This window comes from Protopterus annectens, chromosome 4.part0 (genome assembly GCF_019279795.1).
Source record: "Protopterus annectens isolate FY-2018-M chromosome 4.part0, PAN1.0, whole genome shotgun sequence".
NCBI lineage: Eukaryota > Metazoa > Chordata > Ceratodontiformes > Protopteridae > Protopterus > Protopterus annectens.
The window spans coordinates 884,834,754-884,859,369 of record NC_056733.1 but is presented as its reverse complement, the minus strand read 5'-3'; the positions used below and the strand labels follow the sequence as shown (position 1 = coordinate 884,859,369).

The window sequence follows — 24,616 nt, the reverse complement described above, 5'->3', positions numbered from 1 at the left end:
CGACTGGAACAGGGCCCATTCAATGACAGCGACTGGAATAGGGCACATTCAATGACAGTGACTGGAACAGAGCACATTCAGTGACAGCGACTGGAACAGAGCACATTCAGTGACAGTGACTGGAACAAAGATGTTATGTCTTACCATACCATTCCATCTGTGTTGTTGATCTTCATTCATTCGTCACTGATGGGATGTTGGTCCCATCCTCGGAACCAAGTCAGCCTTATACCAAGCTTGCACCAGCCAAAAACTCTCAAGCTAAGCTTTTACCCATAATACCCTTCTCCCTGTTACCTCAGATCGAGTTTGCCTGTTATTAGTAAAGCAGAAGCAGTTTCGGCGCAAGTACCCTAATACAGTATTGGACTCAACGTATCCCCCAGGAGCCTTAGGAGGGGGAAGGAGGGTGACGTGATGAATGAATGAAGATCAACAACACAGATGGAACATATATAGTAAAACATAATGTCTTTATCTGATGTTGTTAATCTTCATTCATTCATCACTGATGGGACAGAGTCCCCAGCTACCTTGTATCACTTGGGTGGCCCTTACGGAAGAATATTCCTGAGCACCATTGAGCCAAATGAAGCTCTTCCCCTGGAGACCAAATCCAATTTGTAATGAGTTATAAAGGTATGAGTACCCACATTGCTGCTGCACAGATATTGTCCATAGAAGCTCTTGAGTGGAACGCCACAGAAGTTGCCACTGATCTGGTGGAGTGATCTTTGATTTTCTGTGGTATAGGTTCTTTTTCATGATGATAAATGAAGAGTACACACTGTCACTCGATGAGCCATTTAGATAAGGTCACCTTAGAAACTGACTTTCCCATTTTAGGACCAGAGAATGATATAAATAGCTGATCTGATTTGCGCATTGTTTTTGTCCTATCTAGGTAGAACCTCAACTGCCTGTGTGCGCCTAACAAATGCAGACAGTACTCTCCTTTATTTCAAAAATTAGGGAAAAAGACTGGTAGGTCAACAATCTGGTTAACAGAGAAATCTCTTTAGGGAGAAATGAAGGATTTGTCTGGAGTGATACTCTGTCCTTGTGGAAAATTAAATAGGGACATTTTATCCATAAAAGCGTAGAGCTTTGAAATATGCCTAGCTGATGGGATGGCCACCAGAAAAAGAGATTTCCAGGATAAGAACTTGATGTCACAAGTTGCTGCAGTTCAAAGGGGGTTGAGTCACAGACTGTAGGACTAGAGTGAGGTTTCATGGCTCTATAGGTTGTTTGACTGGAGGTCTAATGTGAGAGGCTCCTTTTAGAAAGTTTTATATAGACGATGTGAGATCAAGCAGGAATTCCCAAAACCATTATGAAAATTTGAAATGGCAGCTAGGTGAACCCGTATAGTTGAGGCTGCAGCACCTTCTTAGAAGAAATTTGACAAGTAATCTAGAACTGCAGTAACCGGGGCTGAGTACGGGTCTAGATTCCCCTGCTTAGACCAAACTGAAACTCTCTTCCATTTGTCAATATAAAGTTTCCTGGTGGATGACTTGTGAGAGGCCAGAATAATGTCACGGACAGGAGAGGAAAGGTTGTTCTGCCTGGCGATCAGCGGAAGTGGAGAAACTAAGCTGTCAGCTTGAGACTTGTTAAGTTCAGGTGGCTCAACTCTTGGATGTGAGAAATCAGATCTGGAGTTGGATCCAGAATCCATGGTCGGCATAGTAGGTGAGGCTGGAGAAAGGGGAACCATACTTGCCGAGGCCAGTAAGGGGCTATGAGGATCACTTTGCTTTTCAACCCAAGAGTTTTCTTCAAAAATTGGGGAATGAGAGGGATGGGAGGGTAACCATATAGAAGTCCCATGAGCCAAAAGTGGGTAAGAGCATCCCTCGGGGACTCCCCCTGCAGGGGAATTAGGGCAAAATAGTTGCTGCATTTGTGGTTTGACGGAGAGACACTAAACAGGAGTTGGTGTTGAATATTGCTCCTATGAACTCTATAGACTGGATTAGCATCAGGTTGGATTTCTCCCAATTTATTGAAATTCCCAAAATTTTTGCCAGGGAAAGAGTGCATTTCAGGGCCATTAGCAGTAGATGCTTGGTGGGGGTAGTAAGGAGCCAATCATCTAAATATGGAAACACCTGGAATCCTTGCAGTCTCAAGTGAGCTGTAACTACTGCCATGCACTTGGTGAACACTCTGGGGCCTGTAGAGTCTCCGAAGGGCAGAACATGGAATTGGTTGTGCAACCTCCTGGAGCGTTTTTCCATTTTGATGTGGTAATACGCATCATGAAGGTCCATGGAGCACATCCAATTGCATTTTCCCAAAAAGGGGAGAATGGACTGAACCGTGACCATCTGGAATTTTGTTTGGGTGACAAACTTGTTTAACTTGCTGAGATCCAAAATGGGTCTCCAGTCCCCTGTCTTTTTGGCACCAAAGAGAATCTTGAGTAGAATCCAGATCCACATTGGTCTGGTGGGACTGCTTGGAAGCCTCGTTTCTGACACAGCTTTTTTACTAGAGCTGCTTCTTTCCTTTGACTGGGTGGGGCATCAGGAATTCATCTTGTTGGCTTTGTGTAAGAATCAAAGGGGATGTGGTAGCCTTTGGATATTATCTTCTGCACCCAACAGTCGGTAGTTATCAATTGCCAGGCAGCGTGGTGCAGAGAGAACGTCTCCCAACTGCTTCCAGAGGAAAGCAATTGAGCCACTCTTCAGGAATGCTGGTAGGACTGCCCAGAGAAAGAATCTCTGGGTCCCTGGTTACGCAGGCCTCCTCTGCTCAGTAGGGGCATCTTCCACAAGAGTTATCCCCTCTGACCCTGGGGGTGAACTTGCCACGTGTGTCATGAAAAGGACCCTGAGTCTTCTTGTGCCACAACTTTCCACTCCTCTGATTCCTGGATAAGGAACGCTGGAGGGAGGAAATGTGTACACCTACGGCAGACAGGGTCTTACCATCCTTCTCACATCTGGCTAGAGTGTTCTTCACATTTGGGCCGAACAGGGAAGATGCTTCAACTGGAGCATTCAGGAAGGAAGACTTAAAGGAGGTCTGCGAAATCACAAAAGCGCATCCAGGCATGGCGTCTCATAACTACGCCTGTAACCACTGCTCTTGCCACCCCTTCAGTTGCATGGGATATTAATCTCATGGACGAGTTCGAAATGTATTCCAGGGTTGCGAGCTGTGAGGCAACTTTGTCACTCACCTCATCAGACACTTGTCCTGATAGAGTTCCAGAAAGTTAAGAGATTAAGTCTCTTTGGAGTCTCGTAAAATGTGCCAAACAGTTCAAAGACTGTATGGCAAAGGCCAATGAAGCAACGACTCGCTTCCCTAATCTGTCCACCACTCGGGACTCCCTGTTAGGCAGATGAACAGTCTGTCTCTCTTCAGCGAGCTCATTCTTGGGGGCCACCGCAACCACCATAGCATCTATTGGCAAACCTTTAGACTAATGTGGGCTCTCCTCGGGGGGGGGGGGTAGAATTTTATCTGTTCTCCGTGGGATTGCTCAAGCGAGTCAGGATTCTTCCAGGCGCACTGCACCACAAGCTGGACTAGCTCACCTGCAGGTGGGGTCACCCAAGAGGTAGATGGATGGGCACGAAAGGCCTGCAGGAAGACAGACTCCTCAGAGGAAGGGTTGTTGGACTTCCAGTCACCCCTCTGTTTCAACATTTCAAGGACGTCTCCAAAGGAGTCATCTTCAGGGGTGACCATGGGGACTCTTCACCTTCATTGTAATCCATATCCTCTGTAACAGACTCCTCAGGGGAGTCCACGTGCTTCCTCTTGCACAACTTCTTTCATATGGCACCTCTTCAGTGGGGACTTCTGAGGAGAACTCGAAAGAAGGGACGCCCTGCAGTCGGGTTTCCTATGGCTCTCGTGCCCGATGTTCCAAACTGGTGGCTTGTGTCAGCTGCAGCTCAGGGGGAGGGGACACAGTACAGTTGTGTACCTACCATAAATGTAGATGTTCGAGTGTATTCACTGTTGCAGTCATTACAATTGGGTTATCCAGCTGGCAGGCTACCCGCAGTCGGCCCGAGTTCCAAACTCTAGGTCCGGCGTCAGTTGCTGTCAGCTCCTCCCTGACGTCAGAGCACCAGGGGTAAAAAAGATGCACCTGACACCATTTTCTTCAGTTTTTCTTGCCCCAGATGTCAGGTGCCCCTAAAATGGTAGGCTCACTAATGCCAAAAAGCATGCATACCCAAAAAAGAAACTTTTCCTTGATCTACAAGCAAATACACCACATAGGTTGTAAAGAATAGAGAAGTACAGATAATTCTCAGCAAGGAAAAGTGGGATGGAGGGAGGGCAACCTGGACTGCAACAGTGAATACACTCGAACATCTACATTTATGGTAGGTACACAACTGTACTATGTTCATCGTGTTTCACTGTTGCAGTCATTACAATTGAGTTGAATCCCAAAGCTATGGTTGGGAAGCTGGAGCTAAATAGGATTAGGAGAGGCTATCAGGCCCTGCAGAACTGCAGTGGCAAAGCCTGCCCTGGATTTAGAATAGAGAGGCAAGTGGTAGTGCTTTGCAAAAGTATGCACTGAACTCCAAGTTGCAGCCTCTAAGATGTCTTTGGTTGGTACTCCTCTGAGGAAGGCTGCTGAAGTGGCTGCTGCTCTGGTGGAATGTGGCCTAATGCCCTTAGGCACTGATTTGCCATGCTGTGAATAGCAGAAACGAATGCAGCAGCCTATCCACTTGGAAATAGTCTGCTTTGAGATAGGCTTTCCTTGTGATCCTGCAGCATATGCTACTAGAAGCTGTTCAGTCTTTCTGAAAGCTTTGGTTCTGTCCAAGTAGAAGCGTAGTTGTCTGTGAATGTCCAAAGAATGCAGAAGTCTCTCACCCTTATTCTGTGGGTTCGGGTAGAAGGTAGGTAAGTGAATTGTTTGGTTAAGGGCCACACTGGTGACTACCTTAGGCATAAATGTAGGGTTTGTCCTCAGAGAAACCCTGTCAGGACGGAAAATGATGAAAGGTTCCACAGCCATGAGTGTCTGTAACTCTGAGACTCGTCTAACGGAGGTTATTGCTAGGAGCAGAGCTGTTTTCCAGGATAAGAATTTTATATCAGCTGCAGAGGCTGGCTCAAAGGGAGGCAGTGTAAGTTTTTCCAAGACACTGTTGAGGTCCCATGCAGTTATTGCTGCTCTCCTTGGGGGTCTTATGTTTTTGGCCCCTCTGAGGTACTGCCTTAGTAATGGATGAGAAAAAATTGGTGGTTCTGTATTGTAGTGAGCTGAAATGGTAGAGGCATGAATTTTAATGGATGAAAAGGAAAGGCCTTTATCCAACATCTCAGTTAAGTATTGTAAAATCTGAGGAATATTTGGAACATTCGTGTCAATACCTTGTGCCTGGTTCCAAGCACAGAATCTCTTCCATTTTTCTGGTGCTAGGCCTCCTGGCCTCCAAAATAACATCCATAACTGCTTTAGAAAGAAGTGTGTCTTGAATGGCTACATTATTCGCCATGCTGCCAGGTTTAGGGTCCTGAGTTGGCTGTGCTTCTTACTCTCTTGTTGAGTCAATAAGTGAGGAATTTGAGGTAGTGTCCAAGCTGGGCATTGGGACAAGCTCTTTAGGATTGGGTACCAGTGCTGGCAGGGCCAGTCTGGGGCAATCAGAATAATTTTTGGCTTCTCTTGTCTGACCTTGAGGAGTACCTTGGGGAGGAGAGGCAGAGGAGGACAAGCATATACTGTTAGGTTTTTCCAGCTGAAAGATAGAGCGTCCACTTTCCATGCTTGCTTGTGATAAGTCCTTGTGCAGAATCTTTGTAGTTGGCAATTGTGAGGGGAGGCAAATAGGTCTATGTCCGGGCACCCCCAGTTCCTTGTTATTATGCTGAAGACTTGTGGATCCAATTTCCACTCGTGGGGATCCATTAGGTTTCTGCTTAGTTCGTCTGCCAGAGTATTTATCCTTCCTGGCAGGAACTGTGCTTGCAGATGTACTTGGTAAGTCAATGCTGTGTCCCACAAGTTCATGGCTAGTCTGCAGAGGGGATAGGAATGTGTGCCCCCTTGCTTGTTTATGTATCACATGACTGTGGTATTGTCCGTCTTTATCAGTAGTTGTCCTGGATGAAGTAGAACCTTGAAGGCTGTCAGGGCATTTTGAACTGCTAGCATCTCTTTTTGATTGATATGTGGATACATTTGACTTGCGGACCATGTGTCCTGAATACATCTGCCTGCCATATGTGCCCCCCAGGCATAATCTGATGCATCTGTTGTCAATGTCTGCCTGGCTGGGGGTAAGGTGAATGGCTGTCCCATGTTGTGGTGACAGGCCTGTGCCCACCATCGAAACTCCTGTTGCAGGCAGGGAATGAGGGTAATTATTGTTTCCAGGCTGTGGCAATGTTGAGTCCAAACACTTTTTAGATACCATTGAAGTTTCCTCATATGCAGTCTTGCATATGGAATTAGCAGAATACAGGATGCCATGAAGCCCAAAGTCTGCAGAATTTTTCTTGTAGATAACTGGGTTTTTGCTGCCAACATTTTGAAATAAGTAGTCAGTTGTCTTTGTTTGTCTGGCATGAGATAAGCCATCTGGGCAGTTGTATTTAAGTTTGCACCCAGGAATATTATCTCTTGAGAGGGTACGAGTTTTGATTTCTTTTCGTTTACTGTGTACCCTAGGCCTGCTAGTAATGTTTTTACAAACGCCAGATGCTGTAGCAGAGTGTCCTTGCTCTCTGCTTGAATAAGGCAGTCGTCCAAGTAAGGATATATTTGAATTCCTCTTTGTCTGCAAAAAGCAGTTACTGGTGACAGGCACTTTGTGAAGACACTGGGCGCAGTAGATAAGCCAAAGGGCAGTGCAGAGAATTGGTAATGCATTGAGCCAGCTATAAATCTGAGGTATCTTCTGCATGATTGTCTGATTGGGACATGCAGGTATGCCTCTTTTAGGTCTACAGTCACAAGCCAAGCCTTCTTGCCCAGCATGGGCAGAAGCTGCTGCAGAGTTAACATTTTGAATTTTGGAATGTCCAGGAATGTGTTCAGGATAGACAGGTCCAGTATTGGTCTCCAGGTTTTGTCCTTTCTGGGTACCAAGAATAGCCTTGAGTAAAATCCTTGTCCCTGCTCTTGCTGTGGTACTTGCTGAATGGCCCTCATATCCATGAGGGATGAGACTTGTTTTTGTACCTCTGCCCATTGATTGCGTGGCAGGTCTGGCATACCGTTTGGCCTTGGCAGGGTATGAAAATGGAACCTGTAGCCCTGGGATATGATATTTAAGACCCATTTGTCTTGAGAGATCATGTGCCAATTTTGAGCAAAAAGTGCTAGTTTTACTCCCAAGGGAGCTGCCAGAAGATAAGTGCTTGGTGTTGGTAAGGGAAAGTCATTGAGACTGTTTCCTGAATGGCTGTGATTCTTCTTCTCCTCTTTTGGAGCTGGAAGCACCCCACTGTTTAGGCCTGTATGAGCCCTGGGGCTGTGATCTGCCTCTGGGGCATCTGTATCTACCTCTTTGTGGTCTGTCTGACACTGGAAAGGACAAATTCTTTGCAGGCCAGTTCCTGCTAAATCTGGGAGGCTGTACCTGTAAAAAAAACATTGACTGTTTGCATAGATTTAGCTTTGTCCTCCATTTTCTTCAAAACCTTTTCTGCTTTAACACCAAATAAGGTATCATGTTGTAATGGAGCATCTAATAACTTTGCCTTGACATGATCGGGCAGATTCTGTTCTTTTAACCAAGCATGTCTCCTAATGACAGAACCTGTAACAGCGGCCCTGCAAGAGGCCTCTAGAGAATCAAAACCACATTGCAAAGTATGCTTTCCCACTTGTTCAGCAGCATGCAATAAATCCTGCATTTCTTTGTTTTCTGCACATTCTGAATTTGTCAGCATTTTTTATTTAAGCAGTGACATTAGATATTGCTGATATTTAAGCATATGAAACTGACAATTTAAAGCTCTTACAGCCAAGGTAGCAGAAGTATAAATCTTTTTCCCCCATCTGTCCAGAGCCCTTGAATCCCTATCAGAGGGTATAGGGTTTTTTGCAGTGGACACCTTGACCCCTTTGGGACTCCGAGAGATAGTTTCTGGGTCTGCAGCAGGGTTTTATAAAGGAATTTATGAGAATCAGGAACCCTATAGTACCTGTCTGGCTTAACAGGAGCTGGAGGCAAAGAGTCAGGAGACAATCCGGACTCTGAAAATACATCATCTACAATGTCCAAAACAGGAGGAATAGCAAGGGGCCTGTGCTGAGGTAATAAAATGAAGTCTCTGAGCCTTTTCTTGGATTCTGAGTAATCTTGGCTCTCCCAGTGGAAATGCTCCCTCATAGTATGCAGGGTTTCCCCAAAAGAATAATCTTCAGGAGGAGAGGCTGAAGGAATAGATTCTTCAGCATCAGAATCCTCATAGGGAGGAACAGAATATTCCCGGTCAGAAGAGGAATCAGAGGAAATGGAAATCTGATCTGAAGATGCATATTCTATCTCTTGCCTAGGCCTCTTATCAGGTGGGGGATGGGAACCCCTGATCAAAGTAATTAGGTCTTCGGCCATTTTAAGCATCTGTTTTTTAGGCATGGAGGCCTGTCCAGGAGAATGCTGTACTTGTTTCTTTGTCTTTAGAGCTGCTTTAGTCTTTGCCTTTGAAGCTGAAGTTGGTTTTACATATAACTGTCTAGGCCTGAAAACACCCTCAGAAGCCGGTGCCTGCTCAGCGGCTCCGGACCCATCTGAGAGAATAGTATCCAAGTGTCCAATATCTTGAGTTTCCAATGACCCAGTCGGCTCCACGTGGGAGTCGGATGCAGCCTGTGGCTCTGAGGTAGCGGGTGTCAGGGAAAGCGCCTCACTGAGAACCGGCGACAGGCCTAGCAGAAGCCTCATCGTCGGTTTTGGACCTTGGATGCCTGTCCTTTTCTTTGCGCTTTTTATAAACTCCGGTAGTCATTTGCTCCAACAGCATTATATAGTTAAATCTTCTGCCAAAATAATGAAATGCAAAATCGTATCGACGCTTAATAGTGCTTTGGTTAAATCTAGCACAAAACCGACAACTAGCAACGTCGGTGGTCAGGGCCTAGGCAAGGAATACAATAAGAATGAAAATCCTTATGAGGTATTTGCTTCCCACAAGAAATACAATTATTAACTTGTTCTGACATCGGTCTGGAGCAAGAAAAAAGTTTCCCCAATGGGATACTTAGCTTTAATGAAGACTTCGGATCTGAAATTCGAATTTGAAAATCTCAGGAGTCGGCCAACCGGCACTTGGGAACTGCTTTTGCTTCGGGCACCGTGCGGCAAGAAAGACTGAAGAAAATGGCGTCGGCTGCATCTTTTATACCCCTGGCGCTCTGACGTCAGGGAGGACCTGACAGCAACCGACGCCGGACCTAGAATTCAGAACTCGGGCCGACTGCGGGTAGCCTGCCAGCAGGATAACCCAATTGTAATGACCGCAACAGTGAAACACGATGAACATCTGTGGTTCCGACGCTGGCAGTTTGCTTCCAGAGGCAAGAGCCCTCTCCATCGCCCAGAAAGCAGGCCTGCCTAAAGAGAGATGGGAGCCCAGAACCGAGAAAGACAACCCGGAACTGGGGTCACATCCTGCTCGTCGAACCCACTCCCAAGAGAGCAGTCTCAAGAAGGATCGGTGCCGACAGAACTCCTGGCACCATGGATGGAACTGTAGACATGCTCGGGACCATACTCGGCACCAAAGAGCCCGTAGCCCAACCCTGAACCTGAGGAAGACCTGGCTCCAAAGGAACCGAAGGCCAAAGGGTCAGTTCCAGGGCCACAGTGAGGTCCACTAATGATGCCAAAGAAGTGGATAAGGAAAAAGGCGTCTGATTCGAAGACTTTGAAACCTGCAAGGAAGTCAAAGGAGAACAGTAAGATGGAACCCGTGGACAGACACTCCCAAGTCCGAAAGGTGGATGGGTCTTAGATGGTGTAGGAATCTCTCTGGCTGTTAGCAGCTGGTCCACAAGGTGCACCACATCAAGTTCAAAAAGGCTCCTGTGGATCTAGTGGATATCCCCGACGGGAACTCTGGCCTCTCAAGGAAGGGACTATATATCTGTCCCACAAAAGGGTCCACTGATGGGGAGTATCGGGTCCATATTGTGGTGTCCAACTGCTGTCTCGAGTTTTGAGACAGGGAGTAATAAAGCATCTCTTGCAGTCATGGGTACCGTAGATAGACTCGGTGCCGAAATGGCACGCGGTACCAAAATGGATGTGGAGGTAGTTACTGGAGGCTCAACCAAGAGTGGGGCCGTAGTCATGGGTACCAAAGACAAGCTCAGTGCCGTGGCACTTGGTACCAAAGAGGGTGAGCTAATTTGTAATTTAGTTATAGATGTTGCCATAGACATTACTGGTGCTGAAACAGGCACCAACAACATAAAGACAGTTGACAGAACCGAGGTCAGTGTCGTATAGACTAGCTTCAGCTCCGATGACAGTTTAGGCATTTTCTGTTTAAGTGGCTTGTCCAAATCACCGGAAGGTGAAGAAGGTACAGAATGTGGTCTTGTCTTTTCTTTCTTATGACGGGGAGAGCCCTCTGACGCAGAAAGAGCCTCTGAAAAGGGCGTCTTAAGGAGGCCCTGCATAATTAGCTTGTTTTTTCATTCATTCATAGTCCAGGTACTAAATCCCTTACAAATAGAACATGGAGGTTCCACCAAGAGATGGGGCACCCCCAAACAATACACACAGTCCTCATGAGCATCACTGTTTGGCATTTTCCTACTATGTTTCAGGCATTGCTTAAAGCCTGACGTACCTTTCTTTTCACTTTTCAGACATCATCGACACACACACACAATAAACAACCAAAGAAGAGGCTAGAAGGGAGATTTTATATATATATATATATAAATATATATGTATACATATATATATATATATATATATATATATATATATATATATATATATATATATAGGTTCATAGGTTCATAGGTTCATACTAGGCTATCTGCCCGAGGGCATTTACAAGCCTAGCCCATCGTTTTGTGGCTTACGCCACCCCTTTAGTATGGGGAACTATACCCATTATTTTGCTGTGCCTCTGTCGAGCAGTGACACTGAGGTAATCCCTGGGGTATATCTGCGATCTCCCATCCATTGGTCAAGATTTCTCTTGAACAAGGCCAGCGAGGTGCTCTGCCTCACATGTACCGGGATTTTGTTCCACAGCATAGGGAGTCTTTGGGTGATGAATCTATCCCTCCAGCACGCCCTATTAATAGCCGTGTCGAGGTTTAAGTCTCCGCCCTTGTGGCTCTGATGGATCTAGATTTTTGAGGTGAAGCATATTCATCAAATCTTGGTTTGACATGGCCTTGTATGTTAGGCCAAGTTCACCTCTGAACTCGCTGTAAGCGACTGAATAGAGCTGGAGTTCTTTCAGTCGGGCAGCATAGGACAGATTTTTGAGACCCTTTATCCTTTTGGTGAGGAACTTTTGTGGCCTCTCCAGCTGCTGCAAGTGTCGGGTCAGATACATTCCGAATGGGGCATTGTACTCAATCATTGGTCTGATGAGTGATGAGTAAAGGGAGACTATGACCTCCCTTGATCTAGATGAGAATCCCTTCATGATAAGGTGGGCAATGTAGAAGGTCTTCCTGACTACTTTAGCTACATGGGTGTCGAATGACAGACTACTATCAACCTGGGTCCCCAGGTCCCTGATAACTTCTTCTGTGCTCAGTGGATTGCCACCTATTTGGTAGCTAGGGGTAACCTTGTTTTTCCCGAAGGGTATGACTATGCATTTTTGGCATTTAACTTTAGGCCGTGGCTCTGGCACCAGTTATCCGCTTCTGTGAGACCCTTCTGAAGGATATCTGTGTCAGATGTGTTTTCTACTATGGCCCAGTTTGCAGTCATCTGCAAACTTTGTCAGCCATAACCCTCCTGTGTTTGCTTGTACTTGGAAAAGTAGATGCCAAACAAGAGTGGGCCCAGGACTGAGCCCTGTGGGACACCACTTGTGACAGGCTTTGAGTCTGACATGGCGCCAGCAACTCTGACCCTGTGGGTTCTGTCACTCAGCCAGTTTGCAACCCATCTTGTGATGTATGGGTTAACATTTAAGCTGATGAGTTTTTCAATGATACCCGAGTGGGGTATTGTATCAAGGCCTTAGCCAGATCGAGGTAGGCTGTATGGACTGCCTTTCCTCATCAATGGCTTTGGTGACTGTTTCAAAAAGTCAACCAAGTTTAAAAGGCATGATCTGCCTTTGACAAAGCCAAACTGGGTTGGATCCAAAGTCTGCAAATTCCTATGTCTTTATTTATGAGGTCCATTATGATCCTCTCCATGGCTTTGCAGATAAGGCTTGTCAAGCTAATGGGCGGTAATTTCCAGGGTCGGTGGAGGCACCGCCTTTGTGAAGTGGGACCACAGTTGCAGTGCGCCACTCCTGGGTAATGATCCAGAGGTAAGACTTTGATTAAACAGCTGTCTTAGCTGTGGGTTTAATTCCTCATTGAGTTCGTGGAGCACACAGCCGGGGACACCATCAGGTCCCATGGATGCTGTGTTTTTGCTTTGGAGAGAGCAGTTCTCACTTGGGCTGGAGATGTTTGGGGGCTGCAATCGCTTGGTATAGATATCTCTCCTTTAGGGGAGAAGTTTGCACTGAACCTGTCAGCCAGTATGTTGGCAATGTCTGTAGGATCAGTAATCTTCACATCATTTTGAACTAGTTCTGAGCATATCTGGGAGTTTCCTCCTAGGTTTCTAACATAGCTAAAGAAGGCCTTATGATTGTCTTTTGAGTCTTTAGCTATTTTTCTCTCGAAATTTGCTTTGGATGATTTTATGAGAGCTCTTAGTTTTTACTTATAGTGATCAAGGGTGTCTTACATTTTAAGGATTTTGCTCTATCTTGTAGTAGCTTCCTCCTTTTGTTGTAGAGTTTGTTTATGGCTGGGGTCCACCAGACTGGACGCTTGCCTTTGGTACAAAGAGTCTTTGTTTTGCTTGGGATTGCCTTATCCATGCAGTCCTGCAGGTGCTGGTAGAAGGCATTTGTAAGTGATTCAGCGGCTTGAGTACTGTTTTCCGCCGTTCGGGGCCTTAAAGGAGACCACACTAGTCTTTAGAAGTGTGAAGTCGGCTTTTGAGAAGTTCTTTACTGTGGTCTTTTTATTTCAGGTGGGGTGGGATGAGGACCTCCAGCGAGATTAGTTTGTGATCTGATCTCACCAGTGAGGGGTATACTTCCGTGTTGAACATTGTGCTCCCATGTTCGTGATGATGAGATCAAGTATGTTATCTCCTCTTGTGGGATGGTGACTAGTTGTTCCATGGCATTTGAGTTTATGAATTCCAGGAACTTTTGGGCTAGGGTGTTTGGGCTTGAGTAGTGTTCCCAGTCTATATTAGGGTAATTGAAGTCACCTAGTATGATGGTGTTTGGTGATACATTTATCCCCTCTAGTGTTTTCAGGAAGGCCATGTGAGGTTCCTGAGTTTGTGAGGGTGGCCTGTAACATGCTACAATTTGCAGAGCAGTCTTGCCTACGGTTAATTGCACCTGGATGGTCTCCGATGCATCATGCGTTGCCACCAGTCTTGAGGTGTGGGTGTCCTTGATGAATATGGATACCCTCCTCCTTTCTTGGTATTGTCCGGATTTTGGGGCCGGAACGCATGATATGAGGTAAAACCTGATAGCGCTGGGGTGCTCTCAGGAGCCTTGAACCAGGTTTCTGTCACAGCACAGACATCGATGTTCTCCATACTGAGAAGGGCCTCGAGTGCGTGCATTTTGAGATTTAGACTTCTGGCATTGAGCAGCATTACCCTTAGTTTTTTCCTTTTTGTGTTCTAGGGTGGTAGGTTTAGAATTTGAGCCTTGCCTAAAAAGGCACTATGGGGTGGCAAGAGCCTTTGCCAATATCCGAATCCCAGGGTGACAGGTGCAAGCCGCCCCTCATGAAGCAGCGTGGCTTGTCCAGCATGTCATCCCAGGCAGCCAGATACTGGATCCCCTTTGAATGACACCAGTGTTTAAGCCAATTGTTAAAGCTGATCATCTTATCTCTGTATTGTGGCATCATTCTTGGTGAAGGTAGGATACTGCTCAAGGTCAGGGTCATACCTGCCTGGGCTACATAATCAGAGAGCTCCTCAATGTCTCTTTTCATGTAGTCCAAGGAGGTACGCCTCAGGTCGCTTACACCAGCGTGGACAATGACTGAGTCATATTTGTACCTGCTGTTGAGAGACCTGAGTGCTTGCGTTATGTGGCGGATTCTAGCGCCCGACAGACAGCTTACTGTGACCTTCTCCTTACTCAGTCTGGTGAGCGGACGCCAGTGTGTCTGACTATGGAGTCACCAATGACTAGTGTGTCTGGCATTGTGTTTGGCCTTAAGGGCTGTGACTGTTTGACACTCTGACTGTGAGGTCTATGTGTTGCAGGTGTTGTGTTCTGAGGTGGTGGTTGTTTGGATGTCTGCTTTGGTGGCCTCTGCTGTTTTGGTAGATTTTTGATCAGAGCCTCCGAGTATGTCTTTGTGTGTTTATGTGTATGATTTGAGGTTGTAATGGTACTATGTGAGACTGGGTCTATAGTGTGTGTGGTAACCTTCTCCTCCTGACTGGTCTTGCCAGTCCTATGTTGAGAGAGCTCAGCCTCCAGTTTGGCCGTATAGTTGCATCATTTGTGTTTTGTGGGAGGAGGAGAGGGTTGTCTGTGTACATGAGGCAATTGTAACATTGCCTCAATATTCCCAGGTTCACCAGCTGAGCAGGAGAGGACACTAGCAACTGATCCCTCGACATGCTAGAAGGATAGACAAAAACTTTAAAAAAGATTCCGGGGGATGTGGGTGACCGAGAAATGGGGGGTTGCCTTTTTGGGGTACTATCTATGACAAGAGTGCCGTATCAAGGTAATAAGTACTGTAGGAGCAAGTGCTAGGTTTAACAGATAGAGAATAGTCTACTTGGAGTCAAGTAGAGATGATCTTTTTAGTTATAGGATACGCTGATTAGATCAGTAGTATAGTTCGAGGAAGGTAGTTTTAAGGGAAAATTTGAAGAGTGGAATTTAGGTAGCTCTAATAGTTTAAATCTGCTTAAACGGCGCTGCCCTAGTGTGCAACAGTAGCAGCTCCGCGCAAACGCGCGTTTAGCGTTTTTTATATCAGGGGGCTGAAAGAAGCTAGGAACTGGCCCAAAACGACCAATAAACTACAAGTTACTGGCTGAAACCTCACAAAACTGGACCAACAGGCAGCTCAATGCTTCCCACTCCCACTGGTAAGCAAGGGAACCTCCTCTGTTCCAAATTAGGTAAAGATTCAGTAACAGGAACTGCAAACAAAGCCCAGGGATCAGCAAGCTCTGAAACTGGACTATTCTAGCTTAGTAAGGCGGGAAAACAAGAGATATTTTTTTTTTTTTTTTTTTCAGAAAACAAGCAGAAACAGATACAGTAAACACTTATAAATGCTATAAATCGGCTATCACAGCCTACACAAACAATTTGCAACAGTTACAGATTTTAAAAGTAACAAATTGAGAAACAAGTGCAAAAACAGAATAAATGCAGAAAAACAGTAACAATGTATCAGCAAGCAGGCGAAATACAGTTGCTAGATAAATAGAAGTGGAAAGCCACAAAATTATACTTAAATCAGGTAAAGTCGCTTTTAGCTCTCTGAAGCTTGGATTACTCTGCTGGCCACCACGAGGATCTGTGCTGAGTAGGTACAAGCCAAAAACGCAGCTTAGCGTTTTTTATATCAGGGGCTGAAAGAAGCTAGGAACTGGCCCAAACGACCAATAAACTACAAGTTACTGGCTGAAACCTCACAAAACTGGACCAACAGGCAGCTCAATGCTTCCCACTCCCACTGGTAAGCAAGGGAACCTCCTCTGTTCCAAATTAGGTAAAGATTCAGTAACAGGAACTGCAAACAAAGCCCAGGGATCAGCAAGCTCTGAAACTGGACTATTCTAGCTTAGTAAGGCGGAAAACAAGAGATATTTTTTTTTTTTTTTTTTTCAGAAAACAAGCAGAAACAGATACAGTAAACACTTATAAATGCTATAAATCGGCTATCACAGCCTACACAAACAATTTGCAACAGTTACAGATTTTAAAAGTAACAAATTGAGAAACAAGTGCAAAACAGAATAAATGCAGAAAAAACAGTAACAATGTATCAGCAAGCAGGCTAAATACAGTTGCTAGATAAATAGAAGTGGAAAGCCACAAAATTATACTTAAATCAGGTAAAGTCGCTTTTTTAGCTCTCTGAAGCTTGGATTACTCTGCTGGCCACCACGAGGATCTGTGCTGAGTAGGTACAAGCCAAAAAACACGCGTTTTTTATATCAGGGGCTGAAAGAAGCTAGGAACTGGCCCAAAACGACCAATAAACTACAAGTTACTGGCTGAAACCTCACAAAACTGGACCAACAGGCAGCTCAATGCTTCCCACTCCCACTGGTAAGCAAGGGAACCTCCTCTGTTCCAAATTAGGTAAAGATTCAGTAACAGGAACTGCAAACAAAGCCCAGGGATCAGCAAGCTCTGAAACTGGACTATTCTAGCTTAGTAAGGCGGGAAAACAAGAGATATTTTTTGTTTTTGTTTTTTCAGAAAACAAGCAGAAACAGATACAGTAAACACTTATAAATGCTATAAATCGGCTATCACAGCCTACACAAACAATTTGCAACAGTTACAGATTTTAAAAGTAACAAATTGAGAAACAATCTTGAAATACTGAAACATCGAATTTCAGTATATCGAGACTATAAAGTTGAATCTGCAAAATACTGAAACCCCAAAACCGTGAAAGTAAAAACCACGAAGTTAAACAAACCATATCCCACACTACACATACTCCACACTACCCACATTACAAAAAAACAAACAAAACACACACAAACATAAAAACAAAAATTAACAAACCACACCCCTGCTACTTATATATACTAACTTTGAGATCACAACAAATAGAAAAAGACAGTAAACTCACAACCAGACATTCTACACTCCCTCAGGCACACACACCACATATATACAAACACCACCACTTTCAACACTTAAACACTCATACTTTTACCTGCCTACCCTAACCCACACATACAACTTCCAAACACACTCACATACACTCAAACATCTACCCAAAAGCCTTACAGAATAGTCACTTACCTTAAATTCCACCTAAATCCACAAACTAAACTGGACACCATCCACACAACACATTCCACGTCACGTACCATAAAACCATAACCGTGAATTCGACATATCCGGATTCGCGGTTAAGCACTTTTGCTATTTTGAAATTTCGACTTTATAGTCTCAAAATACTGAAATTTGATATTTCAATTAAAAAAAAAAATATATATATATATATATATATATAGAGAGAGAGAGAGAGAGCGTGTATGTATATATATATATATATGTGTATATATATATATATATATATATATATTTTTTTTTTTTTTTAAGAAAAAGAGAGAGAGAGATACCAGCAATGGTATATAAGAATTAACACAAGGGTAGGGAGAAAGGCCATGCACCAATGGTACTAAGGTTACCAAAAGTTAATTAAGAAAAGGAGTCAACAGGAAGGGTAAAGGCTAGCAACAAACAAAGATAAACAAAAATCAGGAAAATTACAAGAAAACTCCCATCAAACTCTATAAAATATCAAAAAATGTTCGACTTAGCTGAGAGCTGGCTTGAAAGAGGCTTTATGGCTATGCGGCAAACAAGATCTGAGGTAACAGGGAGAAGGGTATTATGGGTAAAACCTTATCTCAAGAGTTTTTGGCTAGCACGAGCTTGGTATAACACTTACTCAGTTCCGAGGACGGAACCGGCATTCCCATCAGTGATGAATGAATGAAGATTAACAACATCAGATGAAACTGTTAACACAACCTGCATGTGCAAAATGAAAATGTTAGGCAACTGGATTATCTAACCTGCTGTTTCTCATGTCTCCTACGTGCACCATTATTCGCTTCTTAACCATCCTTCTGGTCTGCCCAATATACCACTTTATAGGTACACAACCACAACCTAGAATACATATCACTCCACATGCGTTGCAAATAAAATGATCCACAGCTTTATATTTCTTACCATTGATCATACTACCACTTAGATTTTTTACCCAAACACATACCTTACACTTACCACATGGATAAGTTCCCACTTGTCTACTATCCTTCTGAAATCTTTTCAAATTCAACTTTTTTAAATTCAAAAACCTGCAGTAGGAAAACATTATCTTCTCTTGGAAGATTTCACCGAAATGCTGATTTTGTCTGACAATTGGCCAAAATCTTATAACCAACTCCCTCAGAATTTTTGAAAAAGGGGAAAACTTGTTGACAAAAAATATTTTTCCCTCATCTATCTTACCAACATTTCTACTCATCAGGAATTCATCACTGCACCCTTGTCTCCTACCATGGACACCCGACACCCCCCCAGTGGGGGCTGCACCTCGCTTTCATCGCCACTTTCCTTAATGCCTCCAACGTATACCCTCTACTTGACAACCTGTTCATAACTTTGTTAAAATCATCATCTAACTGCACTTTACTAAACATATTATTAAAAATACACTTATACTCACCATAAGGTAGGGGAATTCAAGAGGTGGAGGATGCATACTATCACCACAAAAAAAAATTATTCACCACAATTTCCTTAAAATAGAGCCTAAAAGACACCTTATTATCAACCGCCAGCAAAATATTCAATATCAAGAAACTGCATAATTTCTTGGAGTCTTATGCGTAAATTCCAATGCACATACATTCTGATGTAACCTCTCTACAAACCTGTTGAATTCACTCATATAACACTAAAAGACGAAAGTCAAATCATCTATGCAACATCTATAAATGATCACATGATGAGAATAAAAATTGCTGTTGTAAATATAAAAAACAGGCAGAAAGCAAATTCCCGAAAAAAAAGGTCAAAAGTGTAAACATGACAGACTGACAGTTTTGCTACCCGGCATTCAAACCTTGAATTCATAGCACAAAATCAATGTGACAGGACGAAAAAAATAATGTGAAACATTCTACTGCATATAAATTGCTTTTAAATACTCATAAAAGTTTATAATACTTATTGTGTGGAATTTCCTTCTTCTCCCTCATAAGCGACTGGAGTCTGACAATGAGCCAACCTTTAGGTATGTCATGAGGGCTAAAAATTCTCTCCTGGCTTCTGTCACTTGCAGTGGGTAAATTTACTACTCTGAAACTACAGTGGTTGGCATCATTCCTAATGAAAGGGTTAATACTGGCTTTTCTGCAGTATAACCTCACCTGCATTACATGTGCAGTGGTATCTCTCACAGCTCCAGCCAGGGTAAAAAAAAAAAAAAAACACACAGGAAACCTAAAGGTATAGGAATGTAAAGCTGTCCAATTATATTGTACTATATCTATTAGCTATTACTTTTGGATGCAGTGAAGACAAGTAAAGAGCTCATGGAGAATTACAGATTAATGTCACCTAGGACACAGATGAACAAGACACTTTCTTACACCTGAAAGCTTATAAAACTTCCATCAGATAAAAATGAAAAACTTACTTTCCCTGGTCAGGTGTCCGCTGGAGCATCGACGAAACTTTCAGTAGGGTGTCCTGGTCCTTAAGGTGTGATACTACTTCCAGTAACAACAAGATGGAGCGGTTCATATGAGAAGCAAAACTGCCAGGGCGATCAATTTCATCTACAGGGATACGCCAGATTCCCTAGGAAGAAAGCAGGTGACAGTCAGTGTCTGAATTCATCCAGGACACACATGCAGCAGTTTGGTTTGCAGAGGAAAAGTGAGATGATAGTACTGTCTAAAGTCCCTTTTCCCCTGGAAGGGATTCTAAACTTAACACATTTGGAAAATGATTCATTTAGCCACTTAGTTTGTACTTTGTAAAATAAGCAAAATGAATATCCTCACTATTAGTAATGCAACTTATACAGCAGGAATGCAAAAGATATGGCTGTTCTGAGTTTAGTGATTTTAGCCAGAGATCTGGAAGGCATATTAACTGAAAGCCAAGGCATCCACTGCAAACAACTGAAAAATAAGTGCATTTAAAGCCTGTATTGCACTTTGTTAACTGTATTTATTTGAATGGCTGCTTCACTTTTGCTGATTGCATCTGCATTTTTTTCTGCACTTTGAAATTCTGTACTACTGCCTTAAATAGCACATGCTAGATTCAGACTTGCTGAATCTAGGCTGCTTGGTATCACAGTGCTCTGAACTAGCCATCTTACATTAAGAGGGCCTCCCTGCACCCTTGGGGCAGAAGTGTGGAGCTCAGGTTCCATCTGAGCTGGGGATTGCTAGAAAAGGCTCAAGTTTAGGGCTTTCCCATAGGCAGTTTGCCTTAAAACGGCTACATTTCTCCTGTATTTAAGCCTTGCATTTGCTAGTAGCTGAGCATCACACAATGGAGGTTAGGGCTGCCCTATACAGATGCAAATGCCTGGAAACTTAAATTTTCCCCTAAGATGTCTGTCAGTAGAAACCTTCCAAGTCCCCTGTTGCTCTGCAGGCAACTCAAGTGCACACTGAGCAGCATCTCCACAGCACTTCACCCTAAACAGTCAACAGAATAAAGTGATCTAACTTACCCACTCCCCAACTGTACTACGGTATAAATTACCTACCATTACGGATGGTCACTTTGACATCATTTCTCCTGACGTGATTTGGGTATCCTGAGGCAATGTAGTAATTGCCTCATGTATACTGACAACCACTTAGTCCTAAAACAAATACCGTATGTGAGAGATGCAACTACACTATGAATTTGTAAACAATCCTCTCACATAGCAAAAAATAAGACATCAGTTTGTCAGTTCACGCACTTTGCCTGTCACACAAGTTCAGGATACAACACATAAACCAACATACATGGAGGTACTCACTAGAAGCCTACCAAAAGATCAGAGACCTCCCAAGTGCAAATTATCTGCATACACCTCAACATATTAACAATAACAATACACACATCAGTGTCTTACCAAATATGCCCCTAAGGCAAAACAATCTCAAAACCTAATGTCTTCGTCATAGGAGACTCCACAGTGAGACACACAGATGTCCACCTCACCAGAGTGGACAAGGAGATGGGCACAGTCAGCTGGCTATCGGGTGCCAGGATCTGTTAGACCATGCATGGACTCAGGTCACTCAACAAGAAGTACCGTTATGACTCTGTCATAGTCCATGTTGGGGTGAATGACTTGAGATGTAGCTCCCTGGACTATATGAAAAGAGACATGACTGAACTCTCAGACTGTGTCTCCCAGGCAAGTATGACCCTAGCTCTAAGCAGCACTCTACCTTCATCCAGGATGATTCCACAATATAAGCAAAAAACTATTAACTTGAACAACTGGATTAACTTCTGGTGTCATTCCAGGGGAGTCCAGTATTTGTCAATTTGGGAAGACATGCACCTAGGCTTTCAGATACTGACTAAAGTGCTTGCCTCCCCATTGTGCCTTTTTAGGCAATGTCAAAAAAACAACATTTTCAACATAGCAAAATCCACTCGAGACAAACTCAAGGTTCTGCTGCTTAATGCTAGGAGTCTAAACACGAAAATGCACTCCCTGGAAGCACTTCTCATCTTGGAAGATGCTGACATCTGTGCAGTCACCGACACATTTATTTATTTGTCTGTCTTTTAACAGTAATCAGTAGCTGAGAAAATTTGAGTAGTTGAGGAAATTCAAACCACTGTAGTTGGTTAATGGCAAGGCAGTGATGGGATTTGTAAGGAAAGTTACAGGCAAATCTGGCTAACTGGTTGTAAGCTTGTTCAAGTTTGGTTAGAAGATTTGTTTGGAGGTAGGTAAATATAAGGAAAGCATAAAGTAGGCAGAGGAGGAGGTAGGCTTGAGCTAGTGAAGTCCTTGAAATGACGGATAAGAATTTTTTTCTTTTGATACAGTAAACTGAGTTTTTGATTAGTCTTTTTGATGGATTGTTGGATATGATGGTCAAATTTCAGTTGATTGTCAACTGTAATTCCTAGAAGTTTGGTGTGGGAGTCAGCATGAATGATGGTGTTGTCTAGGGAAGAGAGACTGAAGGAGGTTTTAAGGCTGAACATAAACTTTGGAAGAAAAAAGACGAAGCTTAGTTTTCTTTGGATTAAGGATGAGCTGGTTATTGATTAACCAGTGTTCACTGGTACTAAAAGAAATCTGGGTGAGGGAGTGAAGGTCAGTAGGGCTGTCGAACAGGGTAATAAGAGTAGAATCATCGGCATACTGGATCAGAGAAGAGGTGTAGCAGGCAGAGTGGAGATTGTTAGTAAAATTTTTAAGAGAAGGGGGCCTAGAATGGATCCTTGGAGTACGTACATAAGGACATGGTTTAAGGCTGCAGAAAGCATCCCAGCTGTGCAAGGCTACAATGCCTTACACATGTTCAGACCTCAGAGTGAGCATGAAAGGGTGTATCTATCTTCATTAAAGTCAAGTACACCTCTAGATTGGTCAAACAGTACAACTCTCTCAAACTACTCCATGTCCAATTAACTATAGGCAAAACATCATACCACATCATTACTGGCTATAGGTCCCCCTCCATGAACCAGAAAAAGCACAATGCCTACCTAGACTTACTGAAGTCACTCACCATAGAGCTCAACACCTTAGTCATGGGAGATTTCAATTACCCCTCCATCGATTTTGTAACATACACAAGCTTAAACATGCCTGGCCAGAGGTTCCTGGACTTTGTCAATGCAAATACTCTGGAACAGACATTCTGCACACCTACAAGGGGCTGTAATATCCTTGATATACTACTCACCAACATGGGTGGTCACTGCACTGCCCCCTGTGTGATGCCCTCCTTGGTAAGGTCAGACCATAAATCAGTCTCATTCGAAGTAAATGTTGGACCCCACACCACCAAAGCAGCAAAATAACCCCAAAAAATTGAAGAACTTCTCCAAAGTAAATTGCAGCCTACTAAGTGATGGTATAAAAATGTATACCCTCTTCAATCACAGGCAATAATGACTCCTGTGTAGAAATATACAAAAATGTCCTGTATAATCATTTTAGAAACTGTATAGACTCAGCTGTATCTAACCAGATTAAAACCAGGCCCTCCTGAAAAAACAAGCCACCTTGGTGGACATCTGGTATATAACAGATTGTATAACAAAAGGAAGAAACTGATGTCCAAGAACAAGAGGCAACTGCCTCTGCAGAGGATGAATTCCCTACACAGACTGAATAAGTAAATCATAACTCTTGTAAAGTCCTGTAAAGCTAATTATGAATCTAAAATAGCATCCCTAGCCAAGGACAATCATAATGTGGCATTATTTATTTACGTTGGAAATCTAAAAGGGGGTGTCCAGCTATGTGCCAAATTGGTAGCAGATGGTACCACTCACACCATACAGGAGGAAACTGCCAACCTGCTAGCCGACAGATTTGGGAGAAACTTCACCCCCCCCCCATCCTCACCAGCCATACCCCAAAGCATACCTGACATCAGTTCTCTACCTAGTATCTCTAGAGATCAAGTCATATCTGCACTTTCCAAGGCCACAAACATGGCCTCAGTGGACCAGATAACATCCTTGGTTGCTTATTAAGCAATCTAAAACAGGACCTAGCGAACCCACTTGGCATTCTCTTTAACCATAGCCGGAGAACCGGCTTTGTTCCAGCAGAGTGGAGAGAAGCAACAGTTTGCACAAAGAGGGGCCATCAACTGACCCTGGGAATAATAGACCCATAAGTCTAACTAGCCTCATCTGCAAGGCCATGGAAAGGATCATCAGGACCTTATCAACAAGGAAACAGGCGAGCATCAAACTCTAGACCCAATCCAGTTTGGCTTTGTTAAGGGTAGCGCATGCTTATTAAACTTATTAGACTTCTTCGAGAAAGTCATCAAAGCCCTGGATAAAGGTAAGGTAGTGCATACCACCTATCTGGACCTAGCCAAAGCCTTTGCCACAATCCCCCACTTAGGTATCGGTGAAAAACTCTCCCAGCTAGATGTTAACCCTTACATCACCAGATGGGTAGCTGACTGGCTCACCAACAGAACACATACTGTCAGATTTGGTGACTCCACCTCTACCGGTAGACCCGTCACCAGTGGTGTACCACAAGGATCTGCAGTGGGTCCTTTACTATTTGGAATCTATTTCTTGGAAGTCCAGGCTAAAGTAGACGGACTTTGGCTTACTGAGCTCGCTGATGATTGTAAACTAGGCACAATCAGTGAGTCCCCCAATGATGTTAGCATATTACAGGAGAGGTTAACACAAACAAAAGACAGATGCCAAAGTCACGGTCTAAAACTAAACACAAAACAAAGTGCACTATTATCCCATTTGGCAAGGCAGAATTTCTCACTAATTTCAGTACTGACAACACCCCTCTAAGTTCGAACCCAGTGGTGAGAGATGTGAGAACACAGGTCATCAGCAATCTGAACTTTGACCACCAGTTTCCACAGTGGTAAGGAAAGCCTGCTGCACTGCACATCTCATAAGTAAAGGCATTGTAACCAGGTCTAAG

At 43.8% G+C, this 24,616-nt stretch overlaps 1 protein-coding gene across 4 annotated transcripts in view; it reads right to left on the bottom strand.

Annotated features, from left to right (window-relative positions):
• The window catches only part of CABIN1 (calcineurin binding protein 1), a 4,301,447-nt gene that overhangs the window by 1,090,199 nt on the left and 3,186,632 nt on the right, over window positions 1–24,616 (bottom strand). For all 4 annotated transcript variants that reach the window (XM_044068841.1, XM_044068840.1, XM_044068839.1 and 1 more), the window contains one exon: window positions 19,631–19,794. In XM_044068841.1, the coding sequence (XP_043924776.1) occupies window positions 19,631–19,794 (164 nt within the window). The remainder of the gene's footprint in view (window positions 1–19,630; window positions 19,795–24,616) is intronic.